Genomic DNA, 23931 nt, shown 5'->3' with positions numbered 1-23931 from the left:
CTCATGAATGTCTTAGTATCTAATGTCTTTGAGCAGGCTGTAGGACCAGGTGTCCTACAGACCTTCAGCACTTGCGCTGTAAAGCTTTAATAAAATTTAAAAAAAGAATGGCGTTGTGCCGCTGAATGAAGCAGTACTATAGTTAGTAGCTAGCTATACAAATGAGCCATTTCAGTAATTCCATCCAGACCTACTTGCAGAACATGCAGTAGCTAGCTATTTCACTGATATTACACAGATGTCTCCGAGGATGTCTCTTATTATCATATTACTAGTCAGTTGAATATTAACTTACCTGTGGAATGCTGGAATCACTACAAATATGGTGTGAATTAACCGCACGTGACAGACAATACATCATCGCGCACGCACTATCCATATTTGGTGATGACTATTTTGGCTAAAAACATTCCGCCTCCTCTTTTGTTATATTATTCATCAGAAAATGTGTCACTAGTTGTTAGAGATAGCTTGTATTCCTCAATGATATTGTAGTGATGTTAGCAGCAGACGTAGTACAGGTATTACCAGTTAACGATTTCCACCTTAACGCTCCCCGTGCAAAGGGATCGGGATTGTTCCAAAACTTATTCGGGTGAGTATATACTAAGATCAAACTAGTTTAGTGTGTGCAGGTAGTATTGCAGCAATACAGCTCGTATTAACACTGTATTTGCTTTTGTGTGTGCATTAGGCGGAGAAGAAGCGGGAGTCCTGATAACGCACTGGAGGTCACTTATGGCGGGACATGGACTGATTTAGACAACAACGCAGTCGCTTCCCTGGGTGGAGGGATACTATCATCATATTCTGGCCCTTCTAGAGGTGTAGCGGAGCTGGATGTGTGTGAGAATATGTTCACTTGCTTAATGGAGAACTACAAGTCATACTCGTATGGGATATCATTGTCGTTGTATGAGAAGGCACCGCGATCCAGCCCAAGATTGAGCAGATCATCAGATTCCTGTAGCAGCAGTGACAGTAGTTTCAGTAGCAGAAAGCCGCCATTAGTTGGTGATCCTGTTGCTGACGTATTTGGAGTTATTGCACGCAAGAACAGCGCTATACTGGCGCTTGCTGATGGAGTAAGCTGGGGACCCAAGCCCAAGTTAGCTGCCATGTGTGCAGTATACGCTTCCCTGCAACATCTGAACACAAACATCAGCAGTATTACCAATACTCACATGGCCTTCAGCCTACTCTGGGAGTCATTCCAGAGGGCACACGCTTTGATAATGGACAAGAATGCCACCTTGACAACACTGAGTGCAGCATTTGTGTGTGAGTTGCAGAACACCAACCAATGGGGTCTGTGTGTGGTGGGCCTTGGTGACAGTCCAGTCTTCGTATACTCCCCTTCTAGCAAGAAACTTGTGGAGGTCACAATTGGTTGTCACCCAAAGAGTGATCGAGATATTTCTGATTGTGGTGGAGTACTTGGACCAGGTAATGGAGCTCAACCAGACTATGCTAACCTGACATTTGCTACCACCACAGTATCCCCAGGTGACTATGTGTTCATAGTGTCAGATGGAATAGCTGATAACTTCCACCCTGGGATTATCTCACCTATCTTCTCAAATGAGAGAAAAATGAAACTGGTTCCAGCTCAAGAGCAAGTGATTAATAACATGAAGAAGGAGATAGCATGGCTGGAGAACAGCACTCCAGACTTCACTGCACAAGATTTGTGTGCTTGTTTAATGAACTTTTCAGTGCGCATGACTGAAAGCAAACGAACTCTACGTGAATCAATTTATGCTTCCGGACAAGACTTTCGTGAACTACCTTATGCTAACCCAGATCTGCACCGTCAGCTCAATACGTGCTCAGGTAAACTGGATCATGCATCAATCGTAGCTTATCAAGTGGGCAACCACCGGCCTGATGATTTTATCTTGTAAATTTTGTCACTTCCCTAAATTTTTAACAAATTCATCCCCAATTTTTATATTTTCTTTTTGTATAAATTTGTCTGAATTGTCTGTAATTCACATGAATTGTTTATGTCAGAAAAACTTCTATTAAATTAGTGTATGGGAGTTTATGCTATGTAAACAACAGATGGAATGTGCAACTGTATTGTACCAAATATGTCCCATGGTATGAGCAGGCATTTATCACATGCTCATAATCATATTGTGGTTAGTTCAGGATACTAGTGTTTCCTAGCTAGTTCCTGTATAACATTACAAGTGTCTGCATCATCATGACTTCACATTGATCAGACTTCACACTTGATTACATGCCATGATCTACATACATTTTCTAGTGTTTATTTTAAATTTATGGTGTCCTTATTAGTGAGGTGACATGATTTCAAGGATGTTTATTTCATATTATTTATAAAATAAATTATAATAGGTAATCATAGTGGTCAGCTAAACTGTAGTGATCTGTTTCTCATGTGATTTATGATGGAACACAAAACTGATAACGGAGTCTTTGCCACTCCAAACTGACTTCAAGATGGCATCGTCAATGTTCTTCTTGTCACTGCAGTGTTGCCATAGTGATAGGTCACAGGTGCAGTCTGAGTTTTCAGGTGGTGGTTTCATCTGCCGACCCAATACGCATCTTTTGCAGTTAAATCTGGACAATGACAGGGATAAATGATGTCAAATTACTTTGTGACAAGATTGAGAAATAACAATAATTGTGGTGAAATAAAAATTTATTATAAGAACTACACAATTATAGTAAGTAAACAATTATACTAACAATGTCCTTATTTGGTGACCTAAATATAGATCATCATCATGGTAACAATGACACACACAACAGTGCTTTGGAGTCAAGAGAGCCCACTGGCATGGAATAATGGCTTCTTTACTACAAGCAAATTGGACAGTGTACACACACAGAGTCCCTTATATGCTCACCATAGCACCCACACAATCTGCAGCTGCTGCTGAGACATCAAACACCTCATATCCAACAAGACACACACCAACAGGCACACAAATGATATAATTATCCATGGTAAGGAAGTCTTCCACTAAACATTGCTATGACACAACAGGAACACTTCACCAGGTGTTAATAATTGACTGACATTAAAGTAAAAATCCTGTAGCTGCTTATCTGAATAGATATTGGTCTCCAATATACCCAGATACCACTTGTCACCATTATAAGTACCTAGATGAGCTGACAAAAATTCCTAAAGGTGCTAATTACATTATATAACAGCCTTTGAGGGTTGTATAAGGATATCACTGAATTAGTGGGATTATTTCTGTGGCCTTTTCCTACTCAGCTCTTGTAACATTATATGCTTGTGACAAATAAGGGACTACCTTTTTCCTCTATTCATGTAAAATGGGTAATGTGGTTGTGTACCACATGGGAAAAAATACTGAAAGAATTTTGGTCCAAAGAATTAACATTTTTACCTCTGAAAGAGGAAAACAAAAATGGACAGAATTTGAGGCCAAGTATCCAGCTTAAGAGAGGGGTCGATTGTACTCCCTGTACATGTTACAGTGACTGAACCTCTCCCTTCCTTTCATAAAGTGACCTACTTGTCGTGGGTATCAGAGATGGTGTCTTCATTGAGGATGAACAACTTCCTCAGCTCCTCTACAGAAAAGTGTCGTTCCACTTCTTCCTCATATCAACCACACACTGCTCAACGCCTTCTGTGAGCTTGTCTTTGAAGAATCTTCTCTTCGATTGTACCAGTCTGAGGAAGGGAGAGTCATATAGTTAATAAGGTCGACACTTGTCTAAACCAACCAACTTGCCAAATGTGTCATTTGTGTATAAAGTAACCTGATGTAGCCACCTGCTTCGATTAAATGGTGACTTACAAAATAGCTATGTCAGCTATATCATTAGAGCTGTAAAATTTGCTAATATTTGTAAGCAAATTTGATTATTCTATAACAGTAGTACATCTGTGCAGCATTTCTAGGTCTTGATAGACACAATACCAGGGGGATTTCTATGATTCATATATAAACCAGTTAGGAGGAAATCTTATTACAGAGAACCCTCAGCTGCTATAGTATACACACATTCAGTACATCATCACCTATACCATATGCCATGCTGTCCCATACACACACACACACATACACATACACCATGCAGAGAGAGACTACACTACACACACCCACACACGACTTACCGACAGTAGCCGATAGATGAAGCACTACAGGGTAGAAAACACACTTAACACTATTGTATAAGGTATCATCAGACAGGAACTGGGCTTCTATAATATACCCAACAGTTAAGACAGCGTACTTCTATGGTGTACATTAGGTGTGTGCAGACATGGCATATTAAATTTGTTAGTAATAGTGTGTAGTGTGCTTCTAAGCAATGCATAGTCAGTGCTTCCATGCGGCGAACCCCGAACAACAGTATTTGTACTGGCCAAACTGACTATTAGAAGTCTACGAGTTTGGAATTTGTGCACTGAGTCCAGGACGTCGTCTGATGATGTCACATACCAATCTTGTGCCCCTGCTAAGGTTTTGCAATACTTTCAGGGGAACCATCTTAACTATGCACTTAGTTAGAGCAAAAACAGCTATTTTCAGCTAGTACCTGGAATGTTTGCTCAATGGTGGATGCTACTGGTCCCATTGAAATTGCCACCCAATGACCTAGCGGCCAGAGAGGAGAGAGAGTGTGTGTGTGTGTTGTGTGTGATGATTCTAACAAACACAAATGGTCATCACTTACTTGTTTCTTTTGTCCATCACGCCAAATTCTAGCCATTGCTTGGTTGTCATTGGCTGGATTCCAGTCGGGGTCAAACATAACTAAACGGTTTGCTCCGATCAGGTTAAGACCACACCCTCCAGCCTTGCTGCTCAACATGAACACGAAATCCTGTCCCTGGATAATGGGGATCACATGAGACAAGAGGCACATGATGAGATAGCACAAGCTATAAATCAAAGCTTTCTTTTGTAAACTTCAATGTTCATATACACAATTGAAAAATTTTAAACTAACAGTTCATGAACACGCACGCACACACACACATATATACAACATGTATGTGTCAATACATACGTGTATACTGATAAACACGATTGTGAGAATCAATAGAGAGTCTCCCTTAATGACAGAACTACAAGTGATGAATTATAAGGGAGTAAAAAGCAGTGTTACTTGTGTCTAATGGCAGAGTTAAAAACTGAACACTAGAACATACTGTAGCTCGAAAATGAATGTCGTAATTTTTGACAATCATTATTAATCCCACTAGACACAGTTCTACCTCACAGAGACTAGTTTACTACAAGTGGTTATAGTGACCCATTCATGGCCAGCAAGTATAACAATGAGCTCACATACTCCATCATTACCATACACAGACAGCTAGCATTAAACATTCCCATATACAGTATGGTGTGGGACTCACTGCAGGGTCGTTGAACCGATCAACGATCTTCTGTCTCTTCTTAATGCCCATTGAGCCATCCAGTCTGACATATGTGTACCTGTAAAAGTTACATTATGTGTTGTGCAATGGCTACCTCCACAATGGACCCAGTAAAGCCAGTACAAGACGTAATACCTCCTTTACATACAGGCACTTTGGGAATAAAATATATTTGTTGTAATACAAAGGCTTTTTTCTTTTCAGAGGCAAGTAGCCAGAGCTGCGGGGACCACTCCTTATAATGGACGAGCTTTAATTTTGAAGTTTGCTAAAATAGTTTTGTTTTACATGCTTACAATGATACTACACAAAACACTGGTAGAGTTAAACATAACCAATAGAAAGTTAGCAAACAAAAAATATTATCCCACCCAACCCTTCATTGACTGCAAACAAGATGACCCCAGAACCATTGATAGCATGTGAAGACAACTTGATACCTTATAAGGACATCTTAATCACACAGTACACCATACCCTATCAACACATGTACTCTTATGATGACATGTCATACTGATGCACACACCAACTCAACACACACAGAGGTTGACTGTACCCTGAGACTTGATGTCAAATGACATTTACTTGTACTGTGTAAACAGTTTAGTATTATTATAATGGCTGACACACTCTACCTATCATAACATCCAGGGTGTATACATTAAGTTCAGAGTGTGGCTAGTTGGGTTCATAGCCCCTCTGGCTACTTATTACATCAAGTTGTTTTCAGCTGCACAATGCCATAATGTCTGGTAAACAGACCTGATGTCAGATTGACATGGTTATAATAATTCTCAAAGATTAAACCACAAATTTGAATATTACTTTAATCAACCATTGGTATGTTTAAATTGTGGAGCACCAATAAACAGCGTAACTCCGGGCTGCATTCTTGAGCATGGAACAGCCAACAACAATTTTTACTTGGAGCTGAAAGGAAAGCTGCTCTAGCAACAAAATATATCAAAGTGTTCACTACAGTGAGAGTACAGTCTACTGGCTTCTTAACATAGGAACAAGACATGAGGGGGCTACCTGTTTGGTGATGATGTAGGGGTCCTTATGAAGTATAGCGGACACCCCTACACATGTCAACCACATGTTGGATATGTCCCACTAGTGTAATACCATGTCTGACACACTGACACTCAATACTAGGGGAACACACACATACACACTCTAGGTTGCTGTAGCTCTCACATATAAAGAAAACAAGCTGGTCTGGTCACACGAGACTACACACACTCACCCTCGTGATCTACACAACTGCTCACACACGTCCAACGTCTGAGTGTAATTGGAGACCAGCACCACCTGTAGAGGGGATTAAGTACATGTTACTAGCTCACATGATGTAGATCTCATGTGCAAAGGTGTGCTGTGTAGTTTAATTGGTGAAGAAATAATCTTAGGTGTGATATGTCAAAAATAGAATCTCTTATTCAACAGTTCATAGTCTGCCAAGTTATTAGTCCCACCAGTTAAACACCTTACAAGGCATATGTAGTGTGACCCTAGTAGACTACACAGTACTTATGCTAAAATTACTCCACCCTTTACAAACACATGGTATGGCTAGTCAACACACACACAAGCGTGCGCGCATGCACATGCACACACAAGCGTGCGCGCATGCACATGCACACACAGCAGGTAGACTAGACATGGAAGTATATACAAAAAACCTGTATGCATGCTGCCAAAATGCTAAACACTTGCATATGGCTAAAGAATGAGGGAACAGACCTTTAACAAAACTACTTTGTAGCTTGTCCCTTTAACGATGAACTACAGTAGTTTACAGGTTTAGAACATTTTAAAAGATGTTTAGCTTTTGGCAAATACCACAGATATACTGGGTATATGGTAGGGATTCTTATTTGACACAAATGAGTTAATGGTTACTGACATTAATTAAAGAACATAGGAGCCACTACAATATTGGCAGGATATAGTAGCAGATACAACAGAAATTTGCCTATTCAGCAAATTGTATACAGCCAATCAAACCCTGGAGCCATATGTCATATCCAGGACATGTTGTGTACCTTGAGTGAATCAGTCAATCCCTGGGAATTGCTGTATCAGTTATTGAACATGTTAGTAAACAATGACCTGAGGTAATTATACAGTTGTTTACTAGGAAAATTGTGTGATGTGACCTCTAATCAACAACTCTGACATAATGTTGCAGTGGTAAGCTGAAGCTATCGATGGTGTGTCACAAATAGGTAATCTACTTACTGATTTTCAAGAATTGCATAATGGAGCAAGTTTTGTGGTTTTCTTTGAAACCACTAAAAATGCAAAAATTTTGTACAAAGGAAACTTTCCCATTTATGCTATCACAAATCACATTTTTGACATGAATTATGCAACACAAGTGAAGTATGAACACAGGATGATGCTGAAATGGAATAACAAGGAAATGGGGATGATATAGACTAGCCAGATGTTAGGTACTTCCTTCAACATGTCTGTGAAAATGTGTGTGTATGATTGCATGTAATGTGAAATGGTTTGGGAGATCACAGAAATCACAACAAAATGTATTCACTACACAAAACTGTGAAATCTGATACTATTAGGGAATTAGTGAACTAGTTATGCTGGAGTAATCAGGACAACTTGATAATCAGGACACCTTGATAATCAGGACACCTTGATAATCAGGACACCTTGATAATCAGGACACCTTGATAATCAGGACACCTTGATGATCAGGACACCTTGATGATCAGGACACCTTGATGATCAGGACACCTTGATGATCAGGACACCTTGATGATCAGGACACTATTGGTTGGTCCCAAGGTGTCTATATTCCATATTACACACACCACACTACACACAACACATGCAAGCATATGCACTCACCACCCACGCACACATGCACAGAGAGGATACAGACCCCACACAGATGCTATTCCATATAGGAAACAACTGGCAAATGATATACTAGTAACTATTTGAGAAGCAGTATTAATTACAGGATACTGACATCGATGTTAATGTCAACAATTCTGCAACAGACAAAATTGTACCACCCCAGCACACTTGTTGTGGAGTGCCCAAGTACACTTTAATGGCACATGAAAGTGGTTCTTGTTGTACGGGAGAGCAACAATGAGAGATAATTCTATTACACTGATGGAGGGTACAGGATAGAGATGTTAGGTCAGTAGAAATGGCCTACATATAGGACGTGACAGTTACCTTGTATATGACATGATGGGGCCAAGTACAGTACAACTGAAAATACTTCAGTACAGTACAACAAGTATTGTACTTAGTACCTTGAATGAACAACTGCAGGTAGTTCAGTTAGTAAATACTAAAGTGTACTTCCTTGTACATGTACAGCTGTGATTGACCCCACATATCACCCTCACACATACACACCATATAATGTACAAATAGAGAGAGAGAGAGAACTGTCTTCCACAACTACTACACTGTACTACTACAATACATTTTACCTTGTCATCGGTAGTGGATCTAGTGATGGCCAATATGTAATCCAGTACTTGCATCTTCCCTATGATGGGGAGAGAACAATATGTCTACCGCTGTGTTTATAATGTAACAGTCAACCAGCCAATGTCAATACAGTATATGATATGGACACCTTGGGACCACCCAAATAGTATCCTCGTTCTCATTATCAAGGTGTCCTGATTTTCCAGGTCAGTTTATGTACTAAGGGATACTTTGGGACCTTAACTAAGTGTCTGGATTATGTAGGTGTCCTCAAGTGTCCACATTAACAGGTTCCAAGTTATTCACTTTGCTAGGACAAATTCAATTCTCAAAATCTATACTGTAATGATCCTATTGATAGCCTATTAAATGTTTCTATTGTAATGAATGGCCAGACAGATAAAAATAGCACACACAGAGGATGAGCCATCATTAAGGAAATCACATCATTACTGTGAAGTTCAGTACACATGGGTTCACTGATAGGAAGTGATATGGATCATTTGAACATTCCTAACACATTCTTAGAAAAGTTGTAATGTAACAAAGTGATGATGTCATGAGATGTTACATTATATTGTGTCATAGTCGGGACACAATTTATTCAAAGCAATATTTTCTTTTAAAAAGTCTCAATGGGGTCTGGCTCCATAGAATTACCCGTAGAAGAGTAAACCTCTTTAAGATGGGCTTAGTGTACTACTGTATGTACACTGGAAAGTCTACTCACTTACCAGACAAATCCTGTATAACAACATTTTGCTTAGACCATTGTAAGCTTAACACAAGCTGAACATTATACAGTAACAAGATGTGTGGGTGTCAACAGGTTACACAGAATATAATAGGTACTCCTTATATGGAGAGATATGCCATCTGGCTACCAGCATTTACTAATTTGGTCACAACTAAATTAGTATAACAATACTGTTACAATAGTATTATAACTGACGACCCAGCCTGCTACTACAAATGGCAGACAGGCACAACATTTAGGACTAAATTATGGATACTGTGTAGTTAGGACCTGATCATAATAGTGGAATCATTGACAACACAAATTACATGTAAGTATGTTCAGCTGCTGTTCTTATAAGGTCATACCTACTCATAACACTTGGGACACAATGGTGCTACTCAGGTACAGTGCAGGCAAATCCTCCTGAGGTACTAGTAACTTGCAGGAGGTTGTACCATGTCTCACAGGTGAAGGTGTGGACACCATGTACAAGTACACAATGGGTGTACACCACATGTTAAAGGATTTAATGGCTGCACAAAAAAGTGCATACACAATAGAAAAGAGTTGTGATATATAAAGATCATTGGTGGTATAGCTAGTAACACTACAATATTCTTACCAGAGAATTCAGGTTGTATCTTCTTGGGGTTGAAGGAGCTGGGGTAGTGCTCTAGTGCTCCTTCAAACCCTTCATCACCCTCCAGTGCCTTGTCATATATTAGTAATGGATCTGGGAAGGGAGTGAAACTGTGATGCGTGTGTTGTGTGTGTGTGTGTGTGTGTGTGTGTGTGTGTGTGTGTGTGTGTGTGTGTGTGTGTGTGTGTGTGTGTGTGTGTGCGTGCGTGTGTGCGTGTGAGTAGTGTACCATACATGTACATACCCATACCATACATGGAAGCCAGTGCAGGCACATGACAGACAAGTCAAAATCAGAAAAAACATGATTTGTAACTTCATAACTCAGTTGTAAAACAAAACGTTTGTACATCGAAAATTTTCCTTAGGGTGGGACACTTTCCTACCAAAGTTGAGTGAAATTCAGTCCGACTATTTTGTAGTCTTATTCTTAAGTGGGTAACTCACAAATGTTACCTCAAAGCAGCATACATTAGACTCTCTTTAACTTCCCTAGTTTCATACAGATATAATGAGTTATGTGCAGTCATGCATACCTCAGTAAACTGTCAAGGTACAAACCTTGGAAACTTTGAAGGAAATACAAGAAGTGACAACAACATATGAGATACTCTAATAAAACAGTCACTCAGAAATGCCAAAAAAACACAAACAATTCCAAATGAAATGCCCACAACTGTCACTTTAGTAGTTTATTTTGTAAGGGTGTAGGGGTGTGTGTGTGACAGACTGTACTGTAATAATGTCACAACTTGATGGACTTTTAGCAGCTCAGCTGTTTTGGTTACATGGAGACATCACTACAAGTAGCTAGTCACTACACATAAACACTTACGATTACACAATTTCTTCAGGTGTGTAATGGCTGCCAAAGAGGAGGCAGTTACTTTACCACTCTTCCCTTGCAGGGCCTTGCTGGCAGCCTTGGAGTGGACAAAGTGTTTGTAGAGTAGTGACTGTAGTGGGGTCAGTCTGCAGCATACCACCTGTTCAACTATAGTATAGGGGGAGAAGTAACAGTGACAGGTTGATCATCTCAACTAACACAGGGGGAGGGCTTTGTTTAGCTGAAAAGTACATCAATCAAACAGGTGTTCATTTACATAGAGCAAGTACTCTAATACAGCACACACCTGCTGACAAATTATAATAGAACAGTCATTTTTAGGCATTTGGAAAACTAACATTGACATTCAGATCCACTGTATTATCGTACAGAGCACAAAATTACAGTACACAAAAGATTAAATCTCTTTGTAATTAAAGCAAGACATTCAACTACTCTAATAGAACAGTCAAGCAGTACACTGGGTTGCTGCTATACTCCTCAAGAACACACACACACACACACACAACACACATTAACTTACTCTTCACAGGGAGATATTTGGACAAGATAGAAGATGTTCTTCTAATAATACATTTGTTAACAATGGATGCCAGCTACGAGGAGTACATTAACAAGAGGGGCAGAAACAACACTACACCACACCTCTTGTAGCTTCTCATTGCCTCTCTTGTGCACAGCATCGCTAGCACTGGCATCACGACCACGTAGGATTGGTGTCTCAAAGTTCTTCTTGAACTCTGACACAGTACCTGTATAGAAGATATATAAAAATTAGGCCTGATAGGTACATCTTACAATACTCATTACTATAGAAACAGAGCACAGCATACACGTGCTCTCTTAAAGGACTCTCCGAATTTAGGATACAATAGATAAAAAACATCTCCATAATTATTAATGACAAAGATTTTGGACCCAACTGGTCTACTCTATACATTGGAAAGAGAAAAACTGCAGTAGATGGCCATATTTCGAAGATAGAAACTACTACTGGTTCCCCATTGAAAAGTACACAATAAAATAATTTTTCTGACCAAATAAGTGGCTGGACAAGTGTCAGGAAAATAGCCATTACCTCTAATACTCCATACACTCACCCTGTATATGCCACCCCTTCCTATTTGGATGAGTTAGATAATAATAATAATAAATAATAATGCCACACACTCCTCACCCATATACTCACCTAGTATTCCAACATTTACAAAGTGTACTAGACTGAAGTACTCCAACAAGTCATTCTGTATAGGAGTCCCTGATAGTAGGATCCTACGATTGGTCTTTAGCTGGCTGATAGCAGCATATGTCTGGTTCTCAGAGTTCTTCAATCTGTGACCCTGTAGTGACATAATAGAACAACCACCATATGAATGGTGGAATGTATGTATAGTATAGTACCTATATTGGTTGCTGAGTACTTACCTCATCACAGATCACCAAGCCAACCTGTCGACTATGCATGACCTCAGAGTGCATACGTAGAGTCTCATACGAGATCACTAATACTGCCTGGGACACATGACGGCCTTGCTGGGCCAGGAAACCAGTCAGCTTACGATCAATCTCCTCCTTGGAGCCAGTATCAATGGGTAACACGCCTACTCTCCCTGCTAGCCACTTGTCTACCTCTTTGTACCAGTTCTGTAATGAACAACAAATAAAATGTTAGAGAGAATGGACTATGGTTCTGTAATGAACAACAAATAAAATGTTAGAGAGAATGGACTATGGTTCTGTAATGAACAACAAATAAAATGTTAGAGAGAATGGACTATGTACCTTTAACACAGTCGACCATAATATGATCTCGGGCAATGATAAAAGTGTTCAGATAAGTGAATTGCTTGCAAAGTTCTGTTCAAAGACTCTAATAACAAACTACACCAGTAGATACCATGTATACCCAGAAATTATTGCGGCACACAGGGATTTTTTAAGGGGGGGGGGGGGGGGGGGGGGGGGGCATCCCCCCCCTGAACTATGGTTCAATGATAAAAAATGATAAATTTTATAAGTAAATTTTAGGTGACTTAAGTTCTGCCCCCCCCCCCCCCTCAAATTTTGGAAAGCTTGAATTGCCCCTCCTGAATTTTTTTTCTAGAAAAATCCCTGGGCATGTTTCTCATGGTTAGTAAAGCTACCATGAAATGTTATGACATGTATGAACCACGGGTGTCGACATGCAGCAAAGAGCTAGTGCTACATGTAGATATCACATCTACTAATATCTCGGTGATCATTCCCCATAGGGATTGTTGCTATGGTACTACTTGGTTCAGAACAAAAATCAAGCAATAGTCACATGGAATTTAAAATGTGAAAATCCTGACAAAGAACACAACCATGAAATATACATAATGTGAAAATTTCCAGATATATGGTAAGGGACAGATAATTTAGGGTAAGAGGAAATTTAGCTCTAGGAAATAAATTTTTAGCAAAAAAAAGCTGCAAAGTATTTTCAGTTAACTAGTAGTGGTTCCAGCAACAACCAACACTATTACTATACATACACAGACAGGTGAGCCAGGGTAGAAAGGTCAAAAACCAGTGCCAAACTCATGTGGAGTAAACAGCCCATGAAAGCTAAACACCCTGAAACACATGTCACATTGAATATACCAGATTAGGTATATCAACGGAAAATTAAATATATTAGGGAGGGAGGGAAAAACAGCAGCTTCTCAACTCACTACAACTTGTTTGTTGAATGTCACTAAGTAACTTGTAGGCAGGGAGATTTTTAATGCCCAGTGCACATGATGACCATACTGTGTTCTTGCTAGCTTTAGTAGATATAAGAATTAGAGTTATATATGAATGTAAGAACCTTCTAGTTAACACTGTTTAACCTGTGGTTAAACTTGAATTTAGTACATGCTTAAACTGTGCAATATGATGCGTCTATCTTGTGACAGAGTTGTAAACTATTTATTTCTTGCCATTGCATCCTTAACTTGAAGTGTCAGTTACAGAGGTTTCACTATAAGACAGTTTTGAATGGCAAAACAGTAAAACAAAGGACACCAGTGCTAAATATAAAATAATAGAGTTTTCTACATATAAAAATAAGTGACCCCAACATACTATAAAGGGAACACACTTGTATCAGTTTAGAGTATTCTTGCGATGAATAGCAGATGGTCCATACTCTTTGTACTCATCCTTAGTAGTGGCCACCTTCTGGTATATGCTAAGAGAACCCACAATCGAGCCACCGATCCATGCTGAGCTACGTCTCTCTGGTGGAGCGATTACTTTAACAGGAACACCAGGAGGTGCAAGACTTTCCAACTCTCGCTGCATTCTCTGAGATAAACCAAGCAGCATGGTGCCTGCTCCTGATAGTATTATATTAGAGAAGAGAGATTTTTGTAGCTGTTCAGATTGTTGTGAACACCTTAATATGGCTCTGTTAACCATCTCGTGTATACCATAGGTGAGATTAAGGGGCGTGGAGTAGGGTTTAAACAGTGCCTCAGGGCAGGTGAAACATTCCCTGCCTAATTCAACGTTCCTACCATCTGGGAGACTGTAATTAATTTTCTTAGGTGCTTCAATCTCTTTCTGATAATCTTCAGCAATATAACAACATTTTTCCTTGATCTCTCTAGCAGTGTAGTAGTTCAGTGGCTGCAAGTCTCTCCTGGGTATTAGCTTGGTCAATAAATATTCTACCACATCTCGTCCAGCTACATCCTGTCTCTCAATGGCATCCAAACAGTGTAGACCATTGTCCACAGACCCTGTGATTGGGGCCGCACATGTCACTGACTCACCACTATCAAGTACCACACCCTCCACACGCCCTGAGGCATACAATGACAACACTGCCGGGCTGGTGACATAGAGTGACGGCACTTTGTAAGTCTCAAACATGATTTCTGCTATCTTTTCCCTGTGGCTCTGAGGGTTAAGCGGTGCCTCTGTCATTACTATAGCATGCTCTTCAACTGTCTGTAGCTGGAGCTCATGGGTGAAGGCATAACTCCACATCTACAGGAAAGGATTGTGCACACTATTCAAGTCAAACTCGCGTGACCAGACCACAATTGTTGCAATGGAAGCGCCCTGCAAAATTAAACGTCCATTTTTAAAAATAAATTCTAAGCTGGCGCTTATAAAAAAAATTTGCAATGGATAAAGCGCTCCATGGAGAAAAAGCGGTCTGGCCATGCAAGACTAGCTTTCCTTCACCTTTTCCATGCTGTCCCAGTCCGTCACTATCCCTCGCTGTATAGGGCACTTCACGTCCACGTGCTGTTGTCCGTGCTCGTGTGCCAGCTTGTACGCCTCGTCCCCGCACACGAAGTTGTCCGGCGCGCCAGGCGGACTCCCTGCAAGACATTTCATGATACATTTCGGGCTGACATCCCCTCCGAAACCAGCCAGCAGTTTGTAGGAGCCATTATCAATAACGATACTATTGAAGTCTTCCTCGTCTTCCGACATTAGGAAATGATCCGTGATTTTATGAATATACTAGATTTTTTATTTTTATTCACGTACATATTTAATTGCGACAAAAGTAATGCGATATGGAAGATGATGAAGAAAAGGTGATAGTGATTGATAATGGCGCCTGTAACTATTTAGCTGGTTTTGCTGGTGACGACGGGCCAAGATGCTATTTTCGTTGTGTGGCAGGGCGGAGGCCGGGTAGTAGCGATGTTTTGTGCGGAGATGAAGCGTTTAACAAGCGAAGTGAACTAGACATCACTTGCCCCATACAACGAGGACTGATAACAAACTGGGACGATATGGAAAAGGTGAGCCCTGCTCTTTTATACTCTAGTCATTGAGTGTGGTGTGGGAGCAGTTTTGCCCCCCCCACTTTATGCACATATGTCAATTCCATTCCTTTCCAGATATGGCATCATTCCTTCTACAAGGAGCTACGTGTCAAGTCAACTGAAGAATACTCCATCATAACATCAGAACCTGCACTCACTCCAAGATCACATCGTGAGAAAATGGCTGAAGTGATGTTTGAGACATTTAGGGTACCAGCGTTTTGTGCTTGTAACACCTCAGCATTGTCATTGTATGCCTCAGGGCGTGGTGAGGCTGTGGTGTTGGAAATTGGTGAAGGGGTAACGTGTGCTGTTGCTGTAACCAGGGAGGCAGGTGGACGTGTACAATGTCATGATGCGGTGGAGCGGCAGGATGTAGGCGGAACTGACATTACCAACTATTTGATGACAAAGTTGATGGCTAGGAGGGAACTACACAACATTGACTATTACACTGTTGAACAAATCAAAGAACAGTGTTGTTATGTTGCAGATGATTATCAGAAAGAACTGGTATCACCTAAGGCAAAGTCTTACAAGCTCCCAGATGGAAGGAACATTGATTTGGGTAGGGAATGTTTCGCCTGCCCTGAGGCTATGTTCAGACCCTACTCCACACCCCTCAATCTCACCTATGGGGTACACGAGATGGTAAACAGAGCCATATTGAGGAGTTCCCAAGACTCTGAAGAGTTATGCAAACACCTCTACTCTAATATTCTAGTATCTGGTGGTGGTACATTGATGACAGGATTTTGTGAGAGGCTCTCAAAGGAGATCACTGCCCTAGCACCATCAAGGATAGTGAAGGTTGTTGCTCCACCAGAACGTAAATTTTCAACTTGGATTGGTGGGTCAATAGTGGGGTCATTGAGCCTCTTTCCAAAGTTTGCCACTTCTAAAAGTGAATATGAAGAACGTGGACCATCTGCTGTGCACCATAATAAAAACTTATTTGACAAAAATTAGTTGTATAAATATTGTAATTCAGGTATGTTTATTTGCCTTACTATACCCTAAAACAAGACACACTTTAGCCATGGTACTTAGACTACAGAGACTGGTGCTGACTGCATGTAAGTATATGGGCGATTAAAGTACAACCAGACCCTGATAACCTGAACACCAGAAAGTGACTGTTCTATTAGAGAAGTTTGATGTCTTTGGGTCATGAATCCCAAAAATAAAACTCATGTGGTCTCTTAAAGTAAAGTGCTAGTATAGTTGTACACAAGCAGTCATAGGTAGCTAAGCAAAGGAAATAAAGTAACTTCACTGAGGAAGTCTTAGCATGTATACCACTTCACATAAAATAGCCGGGAACAGCTGGATTTTTTTAACCTGTAGGGTTACTACTAGAGGGTAAAAGGTCCACGAAATTGCACTAAAATATTTTACGTTATTTTTGTGAATGTGTGAGGTAAGAGTGAGTCACAAGCCAAACAACACAAGGAGTTATTTTATTTATTGTTTAGTAAAACTGCTTCCCAGCCGGAAGAAAAAGGGTCATTAAACTCCAGCTACTCGTTAGTTTGCACTGCAGAGCTAACCCAGGATTGAATTGGATTTATAAGTATAAGCAAGAGTTAATTAACTCATAACTCACTCAACATAGTGATTTCTCAAAGTTGTACACAATCACTAAAGAGTTTCATTTTCTCACATGGGAGCCATCCATTTTGCCTCAAAAACATGGCATTTAGTAACTAGTTTAGTAGCTAAAATTGTAGTTATAAAATTTGTCTTATCAAGACACATAATAGTGTGTTGTTTGGCTCAAGAAGCTGGCATGTCGCACCAGTGTGTATATTGACGTTTTCATGCATACGTATCTGTGCTGTCTGGGGTGATTTTTGCTGTAGAATTGCCCTCCACTTTCAGCAGTCCAAATACCAAATTTGAACAAAATCACTTCAAGCATTCCTGAGTTACACCAGTGTATGAGACTTGAAAAATTGGCTTAAATTTTTTGTTTCTTCTTATTTTTATCACACTTTTTGGACACTTACAAAACCTGCTATAACTCGCAAGCTTGTTGCTTGATTGCCTTGAAATTTGGCACACATAAGGTGGATTTAAAGTTGAATCTTGGCACCAAGATTAGTTGGAATAATTAAAGGTTGCGGAGTTATTGTTATTAACAATTACTCAAGGCAAACTACTTATATAGCAAGAAGCTGAAAATTGGTACGTGGGTAGGTTAACTATTGAACCTCAAACCTTTTGTGGTTTGGTAGAAATCAAGCTAAAGACAATGAAGATACAACACAAGACCAACAGTGTAACAATCATATGATTGAGATTTGCTATTAAAATACAATAATTTGCCACGCCTACCAGACAAACCACTCTGGGAAATGAACTGAAAATTGGTGTACAGATGGATTAATCATCTTTTCAGTGGTTTAGAAGAATCAGATTAAAGCCATTGACAAAACCAACTGTGTGTATTAACATCAAGATACTCCAACAGAGCAGTCAGCTAACTACTCTAATAGAGCAGTCAGCTGAGAAATAAATGACTCCATTAGAGCGATCAGTTACTGTTTGATTTCACATCTTTTTCACCATAGCTCTTTTGGGGGGCTGCACCCCTTTTCACAGCTTGGTTGTTTTGATAGCTGACTTGTTACTTAAAAAAAAAAAACTACATAATTATACATATTCAACTTTTAAAATTAAGCACAAGTTAACCTTTAATGCGACTTTGTGAGGGATTAACCAATGCCTCAAGGCAGGTGAAACATTCCAACGTTCTCCATGCTATGTAAAATGATAAAAAGTTATACCTGTGGCTGGATTCACACCTGCAGCCTCACTACAGTAACCATAACAACTTCAGGGAGATACTATACCAGCTGAACTGTTTGTCCTGTAGTTTGCTATGGAATACAGTTGAAGCTTTCCCTACATCATGGCATTCAACATGGTGTAGCGAGAATGAAGAAGCTTACAATAAACTTTGTGAGGTAACCAGATATAACAAGCATTTCATTTCATACAAAATACATACAAAGATACAAGGTGAGTAAGCATTGTAAATATGCACAAAAGGTAACAAAAAGGTAACACTGAGAAAAAACAAAATGTCATGGGTAGGAATTGAACCCTGGACCTTTCAGTTAAGAGTTCTCGAGTGCTAATGTTAGGACTGTATGTTCATGATTTTGATAGGAATGTAGCTCTCAAGTTTCCTCTACACCAACTACGCAACTACACTCTGTAGAACAAAATCATGTAGCAATTTGCAATGTTGATACATACAGTAGCTGGCAAGATAAGCTATAATATGTTCACATTTTCATTTGAGCCCCCATTGTTATTGTAGGGAGGTTGTGTAATCCGGCCTTAATGGCACTCCCTTTCTCTAGAACCAAACTGAAAACGAAGAAATACATGGCTAACCAAAATGGTGGATCTAGCATGAGGCATTTAGGGTAAACGCCCCCCTTCCTCTGTCCTTTCCTTTTAGGAACAGCTAGCTGTATATCTTGTAAGATTCCAGTAAGGGTAAGATCAGTTTATTTCTCAAGTAATACTGACACATTGAATACTTAAAAGGCAAACATACCACCTCCTTTACTGCAGATTCATCTAAACCAAACTGTCATCCAGCACCTTTGTGTTCACTAAACGCCTCTATTATTATTGTGGCGGGTGTTTAAACCATTTAATAACTTTTGTAACAGTTTTAAGACTTCACAACCTTCTGCAATGGCCTAAATGGTAAAATTCAACAGTGAAACACTCACTGAGAGGTGATTATTTGCTATCAACTATAACAGATTATGGCTAGTTGTATACTGTGGGTCCCCCTTTTAACGGTGTGTGGATCTGAACTTGTTTGTGCCCCTCTCCCTGGAACCGCCCCTGCTAACCTAGAGCCTAAGTAGACCTACAAAACTCTGCATAGACACACAATCCCCAAACAAGAAAACACTGCAGCCCAAGATTGAGGGAGTATAAAGTTCAGCCTAGTAATAACCATATAGTTAGCTTGTTTTTGTGTTTATTCACTTAATTACTTAAAATGACGTAAACAGATTGTTAATTAAGCGCAAATTTTCGCGTTAACTTTTAATTGCGATAATAATAGGAATGCGATATGGATGACGATGAAGAAAAATGCATAGTGATTGATACCGGCGCATACAGGTATTTAGCTGGTTTTGCTGGTGATGATGCGCCAAGATGTTGTATCCGTTGCGTGGCGGGACGGAGGCCGGGTAGTAGCGATGTTTTGTGCGGAGATGAAGCGTTTAACAAGCGAAGTGAACTGGACATTGCTTGCCCCATACAGCGAGGACTGATAACAAACTGGGACGATATGGAGAAGGTGAGCCCTTCCCGTTTGTACTCATATGTAGAAACTTGCCGTAAGGCAAGAAATTTTCGTGGGCTTTAAAAAATCGTGGACTTCAACAGCATACATAGCACTACTCAGCCTGTTTTCTCTGCTTCCTGTGCTGGGGTGCCTGCTGCAGCTGGAGAGGTAGCCAAGGATGAGAAGCATTTGGTAGCTGTGAAGAAAGCGGGATCTGAATTTATTCTCTTAGGCCAGGCAAACATGATTACTTGTTTCTCATCCACAAAAATTCGGATTTCCATGCGGGCGGGAGGTCAGTTTTCATTATTCATTGTTAAAGAAAACACCCCCAAATCAAGCTGTCTGTTATTATAAAGGTTAACTAAAGCCTTTTAGCTAGTACTTACGTTTTATCACTGTTTCTGAGGTATAAGTGAGATTTACTGTGCTGTAAAATGATAGCCAGCCGTCTTAGCACCAAAATACGTGTGCATGTGATTGATAACAGCAATAGAGGACTTGCACGCGTGAAGCAACAGTTGCTAGGCGGACATGTTTCAGGACAACTTTCTATGGCACATATTGGGTCAGAACAAAGGTAACGAGATTTGTTCACTAAGCGCTGGGTATAGTGACACTGGGAGGCAGGGCTGGTTTCGAAATAGAAGATCTTATCATTGGCTTTGTGAAATAGGTGGCTAATTAAATTTCAATACATTACTCATCAATTCTAACTTCTTCGCTGTTTTTAACGAGCTGGGTGGTATTTACAACACAGCTCAACACTGATTCGCTTCATTACAGCCTGTACCAAATCCCGAGAAAGCGCCTTTCAGCCACAACACTGTCCCGAAACATGGCCGACAGCTGCGATTGCTTAGCAATTACGATGATTTACGTCACGCTGCAAGTCCTCTATAATGAAATTAGAGGCGGTGGGGTAAAAAGGGATGCAGGCGGGGATGAGAAACAATTATTCAAGCTTGCCTGGCCTTAGTGGTCAAGTGTTTTGTAGTGTGGATTCCATTTGACATTGTGTATGATTGCCGACCCTACTACTCCTCGCAGTGGTGTTCCTTACAAGGAATAATCTACTTCAGCAACTTTCTGTTGCATTATGGTTGAACAATGCCAGAATGATCCTGAGGGTACTTCAGGACATTGATGCCCTTAGCCTTTAGTTGTATTCCCCTATAGTAGTAAGTAGAGTAAGTAGATAGTCACGTAGTTGTTGTACCCTATATTTTGTTTTGTTTTAAAATGAGTTGTTGTTTTAATTTTTGTGGATTTTGTAGACATATTATCCATAAATTTTAAGCCAATGTAGTCTATGGAACAGTCTAGAGATTGATATCTCAACTACAGAAATTGTTGTGCAAAAAAACCACTAATTTTTGGCAATCCACAAAATTTAATGCCGCCACAAAAATTTCTTGTTGTATGTGGGTGCGCCAAAAAACTTTCCTGCAAGAAGGCTTGAAAGCAAGGGGTCCGTCCGTCACTGAGTGAAATATTGTCGATCAAACTGTTGAAATTGTCAAATGCCTAATATTTCTGGATACTTTCTGCATATCTTAGTAAAATAGCTATCAAGTGACAAGCAAGATTGTGGTTGGCTTCTTAAGTAAAATACCGAGGTTTTAACTGAAATTTCACCATTGAAATTCGGATTGAAATATCAAATTTGCTGAAATTTGAAATGAAATATGGAATACGATGGCCAAATTCCAAATATCGTCGACAATTTTCTGAGTTAGTTACCCCCTACTTTTGAAAGTTAAGTATGAGCACACATCTTTGAAAGTTTGTAGCTGATTTTGGCACCTTACCTCACTTCCTTATCACTGAAATCTGGTAATCTCCCAAAAGGGCACTAGTTTCCAACTTGCTAATCTCACTTATTTCCACAGATATGGCATCATTCCTTCTACAAGGAGCTACGTGTCAAGTCAACTGAAGAATACTCCATCATAACATCAGAACCTGCACTCATTCCAAGATCACATCGTGAGAAAATGGCTGAAATGATGTTTGAGACATTTAGGGTACCAGCGTTTTGTGCTTGTAACACATCAGCCTTGTCATTGTATGCCTCAGGGCGTGGTGAGGCTGTGGTGTTGGAAATTGGTGAAGAGGTGACATGTGCAGTCACTGTAACCAGGGAGGCAGCTAGACGTCTGCAATGTCATGATGCAGTGGAGCGGCAGGATGTAGCCGGGAGGGACATCACAAATTATTTGATGACAAAGTTAATGGCTAGGAGGGAACTACGAAACATTGACTATTACTCTGTTGAAAAAATCAAAGAATACTATTGCTATGTTGCAGATGATTATCAAAAAGAACTGGTATCACCTAAAGCAAAGTCTTACAAGCTCCCAGATGGAAGGAACATTGATTTGGGTAGGGAATGTTTCACCTGCCCTGAGGCTATGTTCAGACCCTACTCCACACCCCTCAATCTCACCTATGGGGTACACGAGATGGTAAACAGAGCATTACTGAGAAGTTCCCAAGACGCTGAAGAGTCAGGCAAACACCTCTACAGCAATATTCTAGTATCTGGTGGTGGTACATTGATGACGGGATTTTGTGAGAGGCTCTCAAAGGAGATCACTGCCCTAGCACCAACAAAACATGTTAAGGTTGTTGCTCCACCAGAACGCAAGTTGTCACCATGGATCGGTGGGTCAATAGTGGGGTCATTAAGTGGCTTTCCAAAGTTTGCCACTTCCAAAAGTGAATACGAAGAATGTGGACCATCTTCTGTGCACCATAATAAAAGAATTATTTGATGTGTGTATTCAGATAAATAAACAAACTCTTGTACACTAGTTTACTAACATTTCCAAAGAAATATATCAAATCTTATATTAATTGTAGTCATTCAACATCACTAGTTTAAATAGTTCAGTCATGGGACACTGTTACAGTTCAATCACAAGTGTTCATGTAGTGAATTAGTGGAGTAAATGAAGCCCATTCATTTACATGCAGTACACTGTTCATCTAACTCTAAAAGTACAATCATTTTCAGTGATCAGACCATTACATGAGGTTCTATGTTTAGTAGATGACTGGCAACAATGCAAAAATTTGATGGTGCTTTTTCCACGAGTGGCTCTGGGTGTAGATAAGTATGATGTGAAATATAGTTAGTGTAGTTGTATGTATGAAGTAGTGTCACACTACTACAATTTGTAACCAGGTAAAATTGATTTTGACTGGTAGCTTATGTCGAAATCTTGTCTTGACCGTTAACTGTGTATTTTCACTATACTGTGTACATATTGCTTAGTGCAGTTTTGACAATTCTGCTTAAACGTCATCCTTCCTGTAAAATTGACCTTTTTTGCTTTTCGTTTGACTGCGGTCACACAGAGTGGCCATTTCCATTTTGGTAGTTTGTGCTTAGACCACTGCAACTAAATTTCATGTTTCTCAGGCCAAACTCAACTAAGTTCAAGACTGGTAAAATAAAAACATTAATTTCTGCTGGCTGCAGAGTAATCTATGTGTCAAACAGTGATTGCTGTAGCACTTGTCAGTATCCAGCTATTGAGCTTTTCCATCTCCTTGACAACCAAAATTGGCACCATATTTTTTTGCTTATTGTACCATATTTTGACCACATTTATGAACATCAGTACAGTATCGAGCGTTCGGGGACTGATTTACAGGTTAGCATGCATTTTATGTGTTAATTATTACCTGATACC

At 39.9% G+C, this 23931-nt stretch overlaps 5 protein-coding genes across 5 annotated transcripts in view; 3 read left to right on the top strand and 2 right to left on the bottom strand.

Annotated features, from left to right (window-relative positions):
* The first annotated feature begins 406 nt into the window (after positions 1-406).
* Positions 407-2029, top strand: LOC136256298 (uncharacterized). Its single transcript, XM_066049227.1, has 2 exons — positions 407-595; positions 695-2029. Exons 1-2 carry the CDS (start codon positions 498-500, stop codon positions 1902-1904), a joined length of 1308 nt encoding a protein of 435 aa, XP_065905299.1. The 5' UTR covers positions 407-497; the 3' UTR covers positions 1905-2029.
* A 1566-nt stretch (positions 2030-3595) lies between these two features.
* The window catches only part of LOC136256296 (DNA repair and recombination protein RAD54-like), a 34380-nt gene continuing 14044 nt past the window's right edge, over positions 3596-23931 (bottom strand). The window contains exons 11-22 of the mRNA XM_066049221.1: positions 12536-12754; positions 12300-12450; positions 11756-11862; positions 11634-11706; positions 11099-11257; positions 10246-10356; positions 8884-8942; positions 6654-6718; positions 5384-5462; positions 4696-4851; positions 4133-4156; positions 3596-3685 (exon numbers count right to left, since the gene is read on the bottom strand). Of these exons, the coding sequence (XP_065905293.1) occupies positions 3632-3685; positions 4133-4156; positions 4696-4851; positions 5384-5462; positions 6654-6718; positions 8884-8942; positions 10246-10356; positions 11099-11257; positions 11634-11706; positions 11756-11862; positions 12300-12450; positions 12536-12754 (1257 nt within the window). The 3' untranslated portion in view covers positions 3596-3631. The remainder of the gene's footprint in view (positions 3686-4132; positions 4157-4695; positions 4852-5383; positions 5463-6653; positions 6719-8883; positions 8943-10245; positions 10357-11098; positions 11258-11633; positions 11707-11755; positions 11863-12299; positions 12451-12535; positions 12755-23931) is intronic.
* LOC136256299 (uncharacterized) lies at positions 14092-15612 on the bottom strand. The gene is made up of 2 exons (XM_066049228.1): positions 15311-15612; positions 14092-15109 (listed from the first exon to the last, which is right to left on the bottom strand). The coding sequence occupies exons 1-2, from the start codon at positions 15563-15565 to the stop codon at positions 14222-14224; spliced, it is 1143 nt and encodes a 380-aa protein (XP_065905300.1). The 5' UTR covers positions 15566-15612; the 3' UTR covers positions 14092-14221.
* Positions 15246-16942, top strand: LOC136256300 (uncharacterized). Its single transcript, XM_066049229.1, has 2 exons — positions 15246-15882; positions 15982-16942. The coding sequence occupies exons 1-2, from the start codon at positions 15652-15654 to the stop codon at positions 16873-16875; spliced, it is 1125 nt and encodes a 374-aa protein (XP_065905301.1). The 5' UTR covers positions 15246-15651; the 3' UTR covers positions 16876-16942.
* LOC136256301 (uncharacterized) lies at positions 19982-23118 on the top strand. The gene is made up of 2 exons (XM_066049230.1): positions 19982-20242; positions 22123-23118. The coding sequence occupies exons 1-2, from the start codon at positions 20012-20014 to the stop codon at positions 23005-23007; spliced, it is 1116 nt and encodes a 371-aa protein (XP_065905302.1). The 5' UTR covers positions 19982-20011; the 3' UTR covers positions 23008-23118.

This window comes from Dysidea avara, chromosome 5 (assembly GCF_963678975.1).
Source record: "Dysidea avara chromosome 5, odDysAvar1.4, whole genome shotgun sequence".
NCBI classification, from domain to species: domain Eukaryota; kingdom Metazoa; phylum Porifera; class Demospongiae; order Dictyoceratida; family Dysideidae; genus Dysidea; species Dysidea avara.
Note: the sequence above shows the minus strand (reverse complement) of the source record. Positions and strands in the feature narration are given on the sequence as shown.

What these genes read in the sequence shown, in the direction of transcription:
- LOC136256300 (XM_066049229.1), top strand. Translation starts at nt 15,652, where the DNA reads ATGGAAGATGATGAAGAAAAGGTGATAGTGATTGATAATGGCGCCTGT. An exon ending in ACTGGGACGATATGGAAAAG is followed by an intron (nt 15,883 to 15,981) that starts GTGAGCCCTGCT and finishes ATTCCTTTCCAG; the next exon opens with ATATGGCATCATTCCTTCTA.
- LOC136256298 (XM_066049227.1), top strand. Translation starts at nt 498, where the DNA reads ATGTTAGCAGCAGACGTAGTACAGGTATTACCAGTTAACGATTTCCAC. An exon ending in TTGTTCCAAAACTTATTCGG is followed by an intron (nt 596 to 694) that starts GTGAGTATATAC and finishes TGTGTGCATTAG; the next exon opens with GCGGAGAAGAAGCGGGAGTC.
- LOC136256301 (XM_066049230.1), top strand. Translation starts at nt 20,012, where the DNA reads ATGGATGACGATGAAGAAAAATGCATAGTGATTGATACCGGCGCATAC. An exon ending in ACTGGGACGATATGGAGAAG is followed by an intron (nt 20,243 to 22,122) that starts GTGAGCCCTTCC and finishes TTATTTCCACAG; the next exon opens with ATATGGCATCATTCCTTCTA.
- LOC136256299 (XM_066049228.1), bottom strand. Translation starts at nt 15,565, where the DNA reads ATGTCGGAAGACGAGGAAGACTTCAATAGTATCGTTATTGATAATGGC. An exon ending in ACTGGGACAGCATGGAAAAG is followed by an intron (nt 15,110 to 15,310) that starts GTGAAGGAAAGC and finishes CCTTTCCTGTAG; the next exon opens with ATGTGGAGTTATGCCTTCAC.